Source organism: Bubalus kerabau, chromosome 6, assembly GCF_029407905.1.
Source record: "Bubalus kerabau isolate K-KA32 ecotype Philippines breed swamp buffalo chromosome 6, PCC_UOA_SB_1v2, whole genome shotgun sequence".
NCBI lineage: Eukaryota > Metazoa > Chordata > Mammalia > Artiodactyla > Bovidae > Bubalus > Bubalus kerabau.
In genome coordinates, this window is record NC_073629.1 from 108,793,901 (window position 1) to 108,807,292 (window position 13,392).

Below are 13,392 nucleotides of genomic sequence, written 5' to 3' on the forward strand. Positions count from 1 at the left end.
AGGAGAGAAAACCCAGCCTGGGGCTGGAGCATGGAGGCAAATTGAGGGGTTATCTGTGCAATTAAGGGAACCTGCAGAACAGTTCAGGTACAACCTAACGAATGAGACTGGAATCCAGTAACTAGTGGCTTAGATTGAGTACCTGTCCTGGAAGAACTCACAGGGGAGGGATCCATGAACAGCTGGAGCCCAGGTCTCAGCTGGTGTCTCCCTCCCATGTCTCGAGGAAACATCCCCTGCCCTCTCCAAGATTCCTCTCTTTTCTTGGGAGGACTTTTCTTCTCCTGGTCACTTCTTGTCCTTGACCACTACATTCTTGTTCCCATCCTGCTGCTTTCTCTCTGTCATGACACAGACTCAAACGTGGGCACCATCCCTCTTCCCACTACGCCTTAGCGTGTGAAGTTGAGGGGTCGGCCCAGCTTACCCTCTGGACTTCCAGGCCCTGAGGTCCGTCATCCCCACATCCAGCCTTCGCTGAGGGTTGGGGCACACCAAGGGAGTGTCACCTGCAGCAATAAACCAAGCAAAAACACCAGAAGTGGTTACAACTCCGAGCTTTCACTGCTGGGGCCTGGGTTCAGTCCCTGGTCAGAGAACTAAGATCCCACAAGCTGCGTGGTGTGGCCAAAAGCAAACAAACCAACAAAACACCAGAACTGCACACTTTCAGTGGGTGAATTGTATGGTGTGAGAATAATTTCTCAATAAAGTTGTTATCAAAACAAAGCAAAACAAGAACTGAACATCAGATATTCCTGATCCTAAAACAGTTCCAGCTCTCGGCCATGGTGTGGTACTACCCCTCCTGCCCTGGCTCTTCCCTGCCCTGGTTCCTCCTCCTCCTCCCCCAACCCCCCAGGATCCCTTCCGGATGTGCACAGAGCATTTAGTGCTTTCTTTTGGTCTCCTGCCTCTAACCCAGCCCTCAGGACCTCACCCCTATCTACCCCGAGCAGCTCATGAAAGTATTTTTCCTGGACAAAAGGCAGTTTGCCCTAAGAGGCATCCTGGCACCAGTTGTCAAGATAATAATTCTTTCCAACCTGCTACATGAGTCAAATCCAGGATAGAAAGAGTTCTGAGCCCAGGGGGAGGTGGAGATAAGGTGTTGAGGGAGTTTGCCTTCTGGGAAGGAGACAGCACTTCTTGCTCAAATGCCTGTCTCTGCCAGACCCGGCCAGGTGCTGGTGAGAGGAGATTAGAGCTGGATCTTGAAGGCTGGGGAACGTTGGAGTTCTCCGTGGGGAGGTGGGCAGGGAAGGCATCTTGGAGAGTGAGAGGCAGCAGAACAAAAGCTCGTGGGTTGGGCCGGAGTGGATGTGGTGGAGAGTGGGTGCTGGGGGCCGGTAGCTGAAGAGGACTGATGACTTCTGTTAGTCTGGTGCTTCTCAGTTGGTGGATCCCTGGGTCTGGAAGATCCCCTGGAGAAGGAAACGGCAACCCACTCCAGTATTCTTGCCCGGGAAATCCCTTGGACAGAGGAGGTTGGTGGGCTACAGTCCATGGGGCCGCAGAGAGTCAGATACAAATGAGCTACTGAGCGTGCAGTCGGTGGGCGTGCCGCTCAGCTTCTGGCCTCCTCTGTTGTGGCCCTGGCTAAGAGAGTGGTTCGCAGAGCGCTTTCTCCAGTGAGCTGTGACCCCACATCAAGTTCACGAGGAGGACCATGCTACTGTACTAGCTAACCACTGCTGTGTAGCAAATCACCCTCAACAGCCAGACACAATATTCACTCATTACCTCATGGTTTCTGTGGGTCAGGAGTATGCGCACGGCTTAGCCCTCACTGCAGTCCAGGTGTCCTCTGGGGCTGCGATCATCTCCAGGCTTAACTGGGCGGAGATGGAGAGGAGGGGAGCGGGGGAATGAGTGCTTCCCTAGTTGGACTCTTGCTGGCTGCTTGCTGGAGGCAGGCACAAGACTCCTAGGCTTCTCCAAGGGCTGCTCATAACCCAGCAACTAGATTCTTCTAGAGACTGTGAGAGAGGGAGCAAGAGGGCCCCCAAGACAGAAGCCGATCTCTTGTAACCTAATCATGGTGGTGACATCCCATTACTTGTGCTGTATTCTGTTCATTAGCAGTGAATGACTGTGTTCGGCCCACGCTCATGGGGGAAGGAACACCAGGAAGCGGAGAATCCTGCAGGGCTATCTCAGAGGCCGCTGGCCACACCAGTTTTCTCTGCATCCTCCATTTCCCTGTCCACCAGGACAGCTCATTTCAAACAGTCCTTGGCGACAGTTCCATCTTCTGCCACCAGCCAGGCCCAGGACCCTATTCCCCATCTCTGGAAATGAGGGCTCTGAAATCTGTTCTTTTGACCCTGACCTTGTTGACCTCTGACCCTCCCTTTCTCTGCTGTCACTCTTCCTCACTTGCTGTGTGACATCCTAATAGCGGCTCTTGGGATCTGACCACATCTGTCGGGCTCCCAGCCTCTCCTGGCCCCACAATCATCTCTCCCCAGCTTCCGCGGACTCTCCTGGTTGAAGCGCTCTCCAGCCCTGCTGGCCCCCATTCCCCAGACATTATTTTGCACCCACCCCATTGTCCCCAGGACTGGCTCTCCTCCATCATCCCTCATCAAGGCTGCCTGCTAAAGTGTCTTTTTCTAATCCCAGTTTATTCATCAGGGCTGCGTAGCATCTTCCCCATTCCCGACAGTTATCCCAAGCCTTTATCTCTTCCAAGCACCCCCCCACCTCCCCTCTCCTGCCCTAGCAGATTCCCTCATTCCTCTCCTGGTGGGAAGGAACTCTGTCCACTGCTCTGGGCTCCCTGTTACCCTCAAGATAAAGCTCATCCTCCTGGCCTAGCATTCAAGGCCCTTCTGGGTCTGTCACCTCCCCCAGTTCCCTTCATCCTCCTGCCTTCCAGCTTTAGCTCTTCATATCTTGTGTCTCTGCCTCCATGCAGCCTGCTTTCCAGCCACATGGGATGGCCTGTCGTTTTCCAGACCCAGCAAGTGCATCGAAGCATCATCAACAACCCTGTCCATCTTCCAGGTCCAGGGCAGATGATGCCTCTTCTGCAAAACCTTCCCCACTGGCTTTAGGAAGAAATGATTGTGCCTCTGCTCAGCTCTGCTCCTGTCTCTGTTTCTTTTTTTTTCATTGATTTTTCATTTCTGTCTCCCCTGCTGGTCGGTACACCCCTCCAGGGCAAGGATTCTGGCTCATTCATTGCCGACTCCCCAGGACCACTGCCGTTCTGGTGCACGTGTTAGATGGATGGATGGGTGGATGGGGCTGAGGGCCTGGGGTCCTCTTGGCCCCTCTGCTGGGGAAATAGTTCAAAGCAGAGGCTTTGGGAATCAGGTTTGAATCTTAGGGTCACCGTTTATTGGCTTTGTGACCTTGGACAAATTACATAACTTTTCTTGATGTCAGTTTCCTCAGCTGCAGAATGGAGACAGTTCATTCTCCTGGCTTCTTGTGATGATGAAACAGGATTGTTTAGTTAGGCACATAAGTGTGCATTAAATGTTAACTCATCATTCTTATTGTTAGAGAGGATGAGATGGTTAGATAGCATCACTGACTCAATGGACATGAATTTGAGCAAACTCCAGGAGATAGTGGAGGACAGGGGAGCCTGGGCATGCTACAGCCATTGCTGTAAAGAGTCGGACGTGACTTAGCAACTGAACAATAGCAAAAATTTTCGGTGACAGTTCTGGATTGGGGTGGGGAGCTCAGAGAAAAGGCCATGCCCCTGCAGAGCCACCTTCCTTGTGCATCTGTAAGGCAAAAAGGAAGGCCTGAGCCTGCCCATCTGGATGCCTGCTCCTCTCTCTCAGAGCTGAGCTGCGGTAGAAGTGACCCACCCTGGGAAAGGACGAAGCTCCAGGTGCCTTTGTGGTTGGTGGGGGCAGCCTTGGTCCCCAGCTGCTGGGAGGCCAGGCCGAGGGTGGAGGTGCTATGGACATCCTGCCATGGGGTGAGGACAGGAGTCTGTCCTGGGGCTTACCCGGGAGCCTGGTCCTCTGCCTCTTTCAACCTTGTGGTTTTCCTCCCAGCCACTTCCAGGTCCAAGGACCAGAGCCCCGCGGTCGTCGTCACCGTGGTAACCATCTCAGCCCTCCTCGTCCTGGGCTCTGTGATGAGCGTGCTGGCCATTTGGAGGAGGTAGGTGACTGGTTCCAGCCTGGCTGGCCCCTGGCGGGCTGTGTCCCTGCCTTCAGGTACCTGTATCTGTATCCGCATTTGCACATGTGCGGATTTGTACAGGCGAGCATACCGCTGTGTAGAGACAGGCCTGACTGGTGCTGTCCTGGCCCCTCCCCCCACGCCCTGTTCCTGCTCAGCTGCTGTGGGATGAAGGGGATTTAGCTCCTTCACTCATTAAATGTCAGAAGGCATCGCTGTGGAGGGAATCAAGCTCCGGCTGCTCTGGTGTAATTGGGAGCCTCCGGAGGCGCTCAGAGGCCCCCAGCCCCTGCCCCCAAGGGATCTAGAGGCCCTTGAACACAGGCAGAGGGAAGAAAGGCAGAAATTGTGTGTGCGTGTATGTGTGTGGGAGCAGGGAGAACAGGGAGGGGAACTCATATGCCAGAAACCCCCAAGCTCCAGAGGAAGGAAGCTTGCAGGAGAGTGGGCAGAGAAAGGGGATGGGCGGAGGGGGAAAGATATGGAGCTTGGGTCTGGCTCAGCAAAGATAGAGTCCCTTTGGCAGAGGCACCCCAGGTGAGTTCCGGGCTGGGGCTGAGGTCAGCACACTGGAGGGGTTGGGAAGGCCGAATGTGACAGGCTGGAGTAGGGGGAGCAGAGGAGAGGAATGAGCTGGTCTGGGAGCCACACGTCAGCATCCTGGAACTGCCTGCGGGCCGGAGGGGCGGCAAGCTTTCATCTGGCTAAGATGGGGTTATTTGCTTGGCCTTAAGTGACTGAGGAGGAGAGGATCTGGGAGCCAGCTCTGCCCCAGCCAGGTGAGTCAGGAAAGCAGGACAAGAGTAGAATCTCCTTGATCATGGAGCTTAAAGGTCCACAGATGAGACCCGTTGGAAAAGCAGAAATGGACAGGAGCTGGGAGCAGCTTGTGCTGGCTGTGAGCTCAGGAGCTCTGGAAGGCAGGAGAGGATGGGGGAGAGGTGAGGAAGAAGGGCATCTTTGGGCCGAGGCTGCAAGACAGGAGCGGCTGCCCAGGAGCACCTCGGAGACCGCTGCGCTAGAGCAGGCAGAGCAGGCCAGGCGTGGATTTCAAAACCTACTCAAAACCAAATGGCACCAACATGGGAATCTGCCAGGTCTAGCACTGATGGGCAGGGACACGCGTGTCCAACACGCACACCCCAGCTTCCCTCGCCCATCTCCTCTGCTCCCCGTCTCTGCAGTCCCCCGCTCTGTACAGTGGGCTCCTCACCTCCACTTGCTCTCCCAGTCGATCCTGGCTCATCCCAGTTCTCACTAGGGCGTGTCACCATCAGGTGGAAGTGTCCCGCTTTCTCTGTCACTCCTCCAGCCACTCAGCCTTGCCCCCTGCATCCCTCCTCAGCTCTCCCGGATGTTCATGGATGTCCTGTTCCCACACTGGATGACCTCACTGGCCATTGGACAACCTCTCCCAGTCCTTGGCCTCTGGGGTCTTTGACTTCATTTCCACAGACCCTCGCTCCTGTTCCGCCTCAGCTGCCCTCTCCTGTCTCCTGACGTGGACCAGGCCATCAGCCCAGTTCCGCTTGTGCCCTGCAGACTGCCAGTCATCGCAGCTCACTCTCTCAGCTGTGTCTGCTGCACCTGCTCTTTACCTGCACCACTGAGTCTGCACACCTGCGTATCTCTGCATCCATCCTCTCCCTCTGTTTCGCTATAGGCAGTGCCATCCTCCCGGCGGGGATCAGTCCTTCTACCTGTGACTGTAACCCACTCCTTCCTACCTTCTCAGGAGCCCTTACTATTGATCACATCTACTTCTTCCCTATATGCTGGCTAACATTTGTTGAGTGCTTTGTAAGCTCTTGGCGCCAATGTGATCAGGCAGGGCTGTCTTGATCCTGATCTTATTAAAGAGAAAACCAGCCACCTGATCCACAGACAGTGAGGGAAGGACCTAGGGAGTTGGTCTGTGCCATCAGATTCCAGAGCCCATGTGGGGGACCGCCGTCATGACCACTCCATCCTGCATGACTGCCTCCACTGGTATCGACACGTGGCCATCTCTCTCGAGTCTCCCTCAGCTCTCCTCCTTGAGTCTTCACATGACCTTGCTCTTCTGATCCTGTTTCCTTCCTTGCTTCTTGTGACATCACCGCCCCCACCACCTTCTGCCCCCAATTTCCCTTCTGTTTCCCTCCAGTTTCTCTGGTGGTTCTTTCACCGTCTCCTCGGTGGCTTCCTTCTCTGTTGTGGTGTTAGTCGCTCAGTCTGACTCTTTGCGACCCCATGGACGGTAGCCCACCAGGCTCCTCTGTCCATGGGATTCTCCAGGCAAGAATACTGCAGTGGGTAACCATTCCCTTCTCCAGGGGATCTTCCCAACCCAGGATTGAACCTGGGTCCCCTGCATTGCAGATAGATTCTTCACCATCTGAGCCACCAGGGAAGCCCTCCTCTCCTCTTCCCTATCTCTAGATGGGGGGTGGGGCGCTCAGACTTATTCCCTGTCCCACTTCTCAGGCTCCCTCCTCTCCCTGGACAAGGCCCCCAGCTCTAGAACTTATATCTCCAGAGCAGACCCTTCTTCTAAACTGCACCCCCCATCCCCGCCACATATAGCTAACTCCCTGCTCACTGATCAGCCCTGCTTATCCCAGAGGTGCTACAAACTCAAATTTCTAAACGGGAACTTGTCATCGCTCCATCTTGGTAAACGGTACTCGCCTCACTTCACTGGGCAAGCCGGAACACTACAGTGCTTCCTACCTTTCGCCTCTCCCTTTCTGACCTCCAGCCTTCCCCAAGCCCCATGGCCCTGTCACCTCAATGTCACTCTTACTTTTCTCCATCCATGGTCACCCCGTAGCCTGAGCCATCTCCTGCCATCTCCTGCAGGGACAACAGCAGCAGCTGGGATGATCTTTCTAAAGTGCAAATTGAACCGTGGCACTCCCCTGCTCAAACCTGCCTCCCCTGGGGGCTCTCCTCTTCCCCACCCCCAGGATAAAACCAAAGTCTTTATGTGGGCCTGCAAGACCCTGCCTCAGGGGCCCCGGTTGCCAGCCCATGACTTTGTTGATCGTGATGCAGTCCTTTGGCCCACGGTGGCCTCTCTCGGGAAGCCATTCTTGATGGTCTCAACCCTGTCTCAGCTACATGGTCCCATGGCGCACCGCCCTTCTCCTTTGCTCAGACCCATGAGTGGGCTTGTGGTTCCTTCTCAAGGTCTGTTTTCTTGACTAGACCGGAAGTTGCCCCTGGGGGCAAGGACTGCCTGTTGTGTTCAGCTGTAGACAGGGAGGCAGCTTGGACTTGAAGTCAGGGCACGGATTTGGGTGTCTCTGGAGTTGCAAGAATTCACGGCATCTCAAAGTGAAAATAACTAGGAATGTGGAGGGGGTGAGTGGTTAGGCCTGGGGCTGGGGTTACATGTGTGCTGGGGGGAAAAGCTTCCAGACCCACAGGACAAGAAGGTCCCTCCCCTGGGGCACAGACCTTGTCCTTTTGGAGGGACAAAGAGGTGCCACCCTGGGTGCTGGTAAGATGGGAAGGGCTGGGACAGCCTGGCTCAAAGGATGACTGTGGACATCCCCACTCCCACCCCCTACCCCAGGCCCTGCAGCTATGGCAAAGGAGGTCGGGACGCCCACGATGAGGAGGAGCTGTATTTCCACTGTGAGTTGTCTGGGCCTGGCCTGGGGCGGGGTAGGCACCACCTCACCTTACTTCCTCAGTCCTCTTCCTGACTCCCCTTGCTTCAGTTCAGTTCAGTTCAGTCGCTCAGTCGTGTCTGACTCTTTGCAACCCCATGGACTGCAGCACACCAGGCTTTCCTGTCTGTTGCCAACTCCCGGAGTTTACTCAAACTCATGTCCATTGAGTTGGTGATGCCATCCAACCATCTCATCCTCTGTCATCCCCTTCTCCTCCTGCCTTCAATCTTTCCCAGCATCAGGGTCTTTTAATGAGTCAGTTTTTTGCATCAGGTGGCCAAAGTATTTATTGGTGTTTCAGCTTCAGCATCAGTCCTTCCAATGAATATTCAGGACTGATCTCCTTTAGGATAGAATAGTTGGATCTCCTTGCAGTCCAAGGGACTCTCAAGAGTCTCCTCCAACACCACAGTTCAAAAGCATCAATTCTTTGGCGCTCAGCCCTTGCATACCTCCCCTTCCCTACCCCACTGCTCCAACCACAGAGGCCCTTTTCCTCACTCCCGTCTCTTTCTCCTCATTGCCAGTCAAAGTCCCAACTCGCCGCACGTTCGTGGATCCCCAGAGCTGTGGGGACCTGCTGCAAGCCGTGCATCTGTTTGCCAAGGAGCTGGATGCGAAAAGCGTCACGCTGGAGAAGAGCCTTGGAACAGGCAAACTGGGCACCTGGGGAAGCCTTGTCTATGGGGAAGCCCTTCCTCTACCCACTGCCAGCCCTCCCTGGAAGCCCCTCCTCCACCCCACCCCACCTCTATCCTTTTAGCCTGCCTCCACCCCAAGTCCCACCCCCATCTCTGCAGGCCTGGCCTTCATCCAGTCCCCATGCTGTCCAGGAAGCCCCCGCCTCCACATCAAGCTGGGCCTCTGCCCACCAGGGTCCAGGGAGGGAGGTGAATCTGTGAGCCTGCCTTCTTACCCTTTACCTGCCCCCAAGGTCAGAACTCTCTCCCTTCAGGCTCTTTCAGAGATGGTTCTGCAGACTGCCACTGGCAGAAGTTTGGTCCCAGGCTTTCAAGGCCCAATGGGGAGGGGCGTTGCAAGATTGGGGTCCAGGCATACCTGAGCTCTAGCCCTGGCTCTGCCACTGACCAGGGGCTCGTCCGTCTTCTGCTCCAAGCCTCAGCTTCTCATCTGTTAAATGGGCGTGATATCTGCCTCAGAGCTGCTGTGGGAGCGTCCCAGCGCAGCCCAGGGCCTGGCTCCTAGCGGGTGTGTGCTCTCTCATGATCAGCGCCCTGGCTTCCTTGCTTCGTGTCTGCAAGCCCTCCCGCCCTGTGCTGAGAAAGCAGCGCTTTCACCAGGAGCCCAACGCTGTACCCCAGCACTGTTGGCAGACTCGCTGGGCAGAGGCCAGAAAGGGGCAGCGTGGTGGAATAGATGTCATGGTAGCCCAGCACGCCTTTGATGTTCTGGCACGTGCATAGTCCTCTCTTTGAGGCTTTGAAATTTCCCACCGGGGGAGGCAGGGAGGACTCCCCATTTCACAGAGGAGAAAACTGAAGCCGTAAGAGGGGCAGAGCAGACGGTCAGTACTCAGTTCACCAGGATTTGAACTCAGAAGCCCCGAGTCCCAGGCCAGAAAGGGCCCTTGAGCCAGAAGCTGCTCACCCTGCCCGGGTTGGCCAAGGCCGCGGCCTCCGGGGGTGTCTGAGGTGCTGTTCTCCCCCAGGGCGGTTTGGGGAGCTGTGCTGCGGCTGCCTGCAGCTCCCGGGCCGCCAGGAGCTCCCCGTGGCCGTGCACACACTGAGGGAGGGCTGCTCCGACTCGCAGAGGCTCAGCTTCCTGGCCGAGGCCCTCACCCTGGGCCAGTTTGACCACAGCCACGTGGTGCGACTGGAGGGCGTGATCACCCGAGGTAGGGCCGGTGCTCCACCAGCGTGGGTGGGAGGGTGAGTGGGGGAGGAGTCTGTGGTGTGGGAAGTGGGGTGCGCCACGCCCCCAGGCCCTCTCTGCTCAGTCTTGGGAGGGCGCCCCGACGTGGCCCAGCATGGGGAGAGGAGCTCAGCTCTCCATCACTGACTCAAGTGGCCTCTGACCCTGCGTGATCTCTGGATGTGTGGTGACACTCTGGGAGTGCATCCCTGGTGATTTCCCCCAGCTAACTTGCTGCACATCCTCACCTTGGCCTTTGTCCCCCTCAGATGCCACCTCTCCTGCTGTTCAGCAGGAGAGGGCAGGCAGGAGGGGGGCGAGACTCAGGGAGCTGGGCCCTCGGTCCTGGCCACCTTGGCATGGGGCGGAGAGTGGGGATCACGTGTGCTCACAGAGGGCAGCAGGCACCTGAGCATATATGTCCCCCTCCCTGAGCACAGGAAGCACCCTGATGATTGTCACCGAATACATGAGCCATGGGGCCCTGGATGGCTTCCTCAGGGTGAGTGGTCTGGGCCCCAGGGGGTACCAATGACCGAGGTTCTCTTGATCCCTCACTTTTCCCTTTGGTGGGACTTGGGGTTGGCCTCATCCTCTGTAGAGATGCCCTCTGGCCAGGCTGACCTGGCAGGTGATGTGGCCAACTGAAGCCCAGAGAAGGCCATGACTTCCCTGGGGTCACAAAGCACCAGGGAAGTGAGGGTGCAGCCGGGCCTCCATCTCCTCCTCCCTCCCAGCGGCATGAGGGCCAGCTGGTGGCTGCGCAGCTGATGGGGCTGCTGCCCGGCCTGGCGTCGGCCATGAAGTACCTGTCGGAAATGGGCTACGTCCACCGGGGCCTGGCTGCACGCCGGGTGCTGGTCAGCAGCGAGCTTGTCTGCAAGATCTCTGGCTTCGGCCGGGGCCCCCGGGACCGAGCAGAGGCAGTCTACACCACCATGGTGAGGGAGCCCTTCCCCGCGTCCCCCTTCTCCCCCACTCCCGCCCCTCCCTCCAGCTGTCTGTGCCAGCATGGGTCTCGCCTGCGGTCCCCTTGTGGGTTCTCCCTTAGATGAGCAGCTGCAGGCATGGCAGGTGGGGTAGGATCCCGTGGTGCTCTGTGGGTGGGGAACGCTGGCTGCAACTCCGGCCCCTCCTGCCCCTGAGTGGCCGGCCCGCCTGCCCGCAGAGTGGCCGGAGCCCGGCGCTGTGGGCCGCCCCCGAGACGCTTCAGTTTGGTCACTTCAGCTCTGCCAGCGACGTGTGGAGCTTCGGTGTCGTCATGTGGGAGGTGATGGCCTTCGGGGAGCGGCCCTACTGGGACATGTGTGGCCAAGATGTGAGTGACTGCGGTGGCTCCAGGGCCTTGCTTTCTGATCCTGTTGCCCTCTGACCTTAGGCCCCAGCTCCCTGACCTCAGCCCATGAACCCTTGACCTCTTAGCCCCAGGCCCCTCTTCACTGTCTATTGTTTCCAGTCCCTGCCTGGCCACCATTTGAGTCTTCCTGGGGATGGGGTAAGTGTATGTACTGGGGGACCTAAAACCTCCTGTCTGCCCACCACTCCCCTCTCCCGCCACGGCCTAGGTGATCAAGGCTGTGGAGGATGGCTTCCGGCTGCCACCGCCCAGGAACTGCCCCTCCCTGCTGCACCGACTGATGCTTGACTGCTGGCAGAAGGACCCGGGTGAGCGGCCCAGGTTCTCCCAGATCCACAGCCTCCTGAGCAAGATGATGCAGGACCCAGAGCCCCCGAAGTGTGCTGACACCACCTGTGCCAGGTACGGCATCACCTCACCTGTCCCAGGTGCCTTCCCAACTGTGCCGATACAGCCGAACTCTCACCTGTCCATGCATGCCCTCCCACCCCATGTACAACACCCTCCTGTCCTACCCCACCTGTGCAGATATGACTGCTCGCTCAGGTGCCCCAGGTAGATCTAATATCCCCACCCACCTTAGGCACATACAGCTTTTCATCTCAGTCATTTCTGCTTGTCCTGGGTTTTGCCCCACGTATCCCAGGTCCAGTGACCACGTAAGTAAATGTGGTGATAGTCCTAACAAATCTGCAGTTCAGATAATACAAGTCACCTCCCCAACTCACCTGCGTATATCCTACCCCAGACCGTTCCAGACCCCCCCGGTGCCTTTAGCTGGCTCCTGTACAGCCTCTCCACCTGCCCTGGTGTCGTGAACCCCTGCCTGGCTCTGAGAACACCTGGAACCCAGGCCTGCCCTGGGACTCGGTCATCTTCTCAGATAGCCTGTCCTCAGATGACCCGTCCGTTATCTTCTCAGATGACATCACCTGTCCTTTTTCAGATGGTCGCTCCTCAGGAGAGCGACTGGGTCTGAGCCCCAGGACCCTACTGTCAACTGACCACAGCTCCTCCAACTCCCGCCCCCAGGCCTCCCACGCCCCTGGAGGACCGTGCCTTCTCCACCTTCCCCTCCTTTGGCTCCGTGGGCGCGTGGCTGGAGGCCCTGGACCTGGGCCGCTACAAAGACAGCTTCGCTGCTGCGGGCTATGGGAGCCTGGAGGCCGTGGCCGCCATGACTGCCCAGTGAGTCTGAGGAGCCGGGGGGCCCTGCCCCTGCCTGCATGGGAGTCCCAGCTTGTCCTCATTCTGGTTTGTTCCCTGGCGGGGTGGAGTGGAAGGGAGAGAAGATGGTGGGGATGAGCCAGCTAGATCTGACCAGCCTTCTTCCCAGGGACCTGGTAAGCCTGGGCATCTCATCGGCGGAACACCGGGAGGACCTCCTCAGCGGGATCGGCGCCCTGCAGGCCCGGGTGCTCCAGCTGCAGGGCCGTGGGGTACAGGTGTGAGCAGCCCCACTCTTCCGGCCAGGATCCCAGGGGGGCCTCCAGCCCCCAGCCCCACCCAGGACCCCTGCTGGCTGTGTTCCACCTGTGCAGAAGGGAGAGCCCAGAGCTTGCACGGAGCCGCAGTCTTTCCCACTTCCCTGCCTGTTCCCCTCACTCCCCCCGGTCTGAGCACCTTGGCCGACTCAGTCCCCACCTAGTAAAAAGGTTCAAATCCTGGATAGGACCCCTGAGGTAACAGTGGGAGGAAATACAGGGTCACAGAGACCAAGGTGGGCAGGGGCAGGGAGGAAGACGTAGCTTTAAATGGCCTGATTCACGCCCTTCTGTCTTCCACACCCACTGGAGTCTGGGGCCCGCCCCAAAGGGTGCCCTCAGACCAGCGGGCAGCATGGGTCCCCGAGGGATGAGCTGCTCTGGGACCTAGCAGGGACCACCCGTCCTTGTGGGCCGTGGCTCCTCAGCTCCCTGTGGTCCAGCTGGGCTGTGTCTGGACCCTGGTCCTGAGACCCAGGCAGGCAGAGGTGGTGCTGAGCCCAGGGGCTGGACCCTGAGGACCCCAGACTCAGGAGCTGATTTCTGCTTCCCCCACCCTTGGGCCGACCATTCTGGGTGAGGGTCCCGGTGCTCTCCTGAGGCCCCACTAGGCGTCCCCTACTACTTTGCATTCCTTTTTAAACTCACTGGCCAGGACATCTGGGAGGAACATGAGGATAGAGGTTTTCTGCCCGGGACTCCAAGAGCTTTGCTCCCAGCCCTGGGGATAGTGACTCTCAGAGAAGGAGCTTCTCTAACGGGCCGGTTCGGTCCTTACCGTACAGGCAGGAAAACCAAGGCTCAGTGAGGAGTCGGGGCCAGAGCTGGGCTTGCGCCCACGGGCCCAACTCCTGATCCAGAGTGTGGC

The 13,392-nt window shown here is 57.8% G+C and overlaps 2 protein-coding genes across 2 annotated transcripts in view; one reads left to right on the plus strand and one right to left on the minus strand.

Annotated features, from left to right (window-relative positions):
- The window catches only part of UTP11 (UTP11 small subunit processome component), a 250,829-nt gene extending 239,292 nt beyond the window's left edge, over positions 1 to 11,537 (minus strand). Inside the window, exon 1 of the mRNA XM_055586345.1 lies at positions 11,528 to 11,537. The gene's annotated coding sequence lies outside the window, so the exon portion shown is untranslated. The remainder of the gene's footprint in view (positions 1 to 11,527) is intronic.
- Positions 1 to 13,130, plus strand: part of EPHA10 (EPH receptor A10) — a 41,217-nt gene extending 28,087 nt beyond the window's left edge. Inside the window, exons 8-17 of the mRNA XM_055586348.1 lie at positions 4,023 to 4,131; positions 7,712 to 7,773; positions 8,339 to 8,464; positions 9,481 to 9,666; positions 10,124 to 10,185; positions 10,421 to 10,624; positions 10,852 to 11,001; positions 11,249 to 11,442; positions 12,073 to 12,228; positions 12,377 to 13,130. Coding sequence (XP_055442323.1) covers positions 4,023 to 4,131; positions 7,712 to 7,773; positions 8,339 to 8,464; positions 9,481 to 9,666; positions 10,124 to 10,185; positions 10,421 to 10,624; positions 10,852 to 11,001; positions 11,249 to 11,442; positions 12,073 to 12,228; positions 12,377 to 12,491 — 1,364 coding nt within the window. The 3' untranslated portion in view covers positions 12,492 to 13,130. The remainder of the gene's footprint in view (positions 1 to 4,022; positions 4,132 to 7,711; positions 7,774 to 8,338; positions 8,465 to 9,480; positions 9,667 to 10,123; positions 10,186 to 10,420; positions 10,625 to 10,851; positions 11,002 to 11,248; positions 11,443 to 12,072; positions 12,229 to 12,376) is intronic.
- Positions 13,131 to 13,392: the final 262 nt, after the last annotated feature.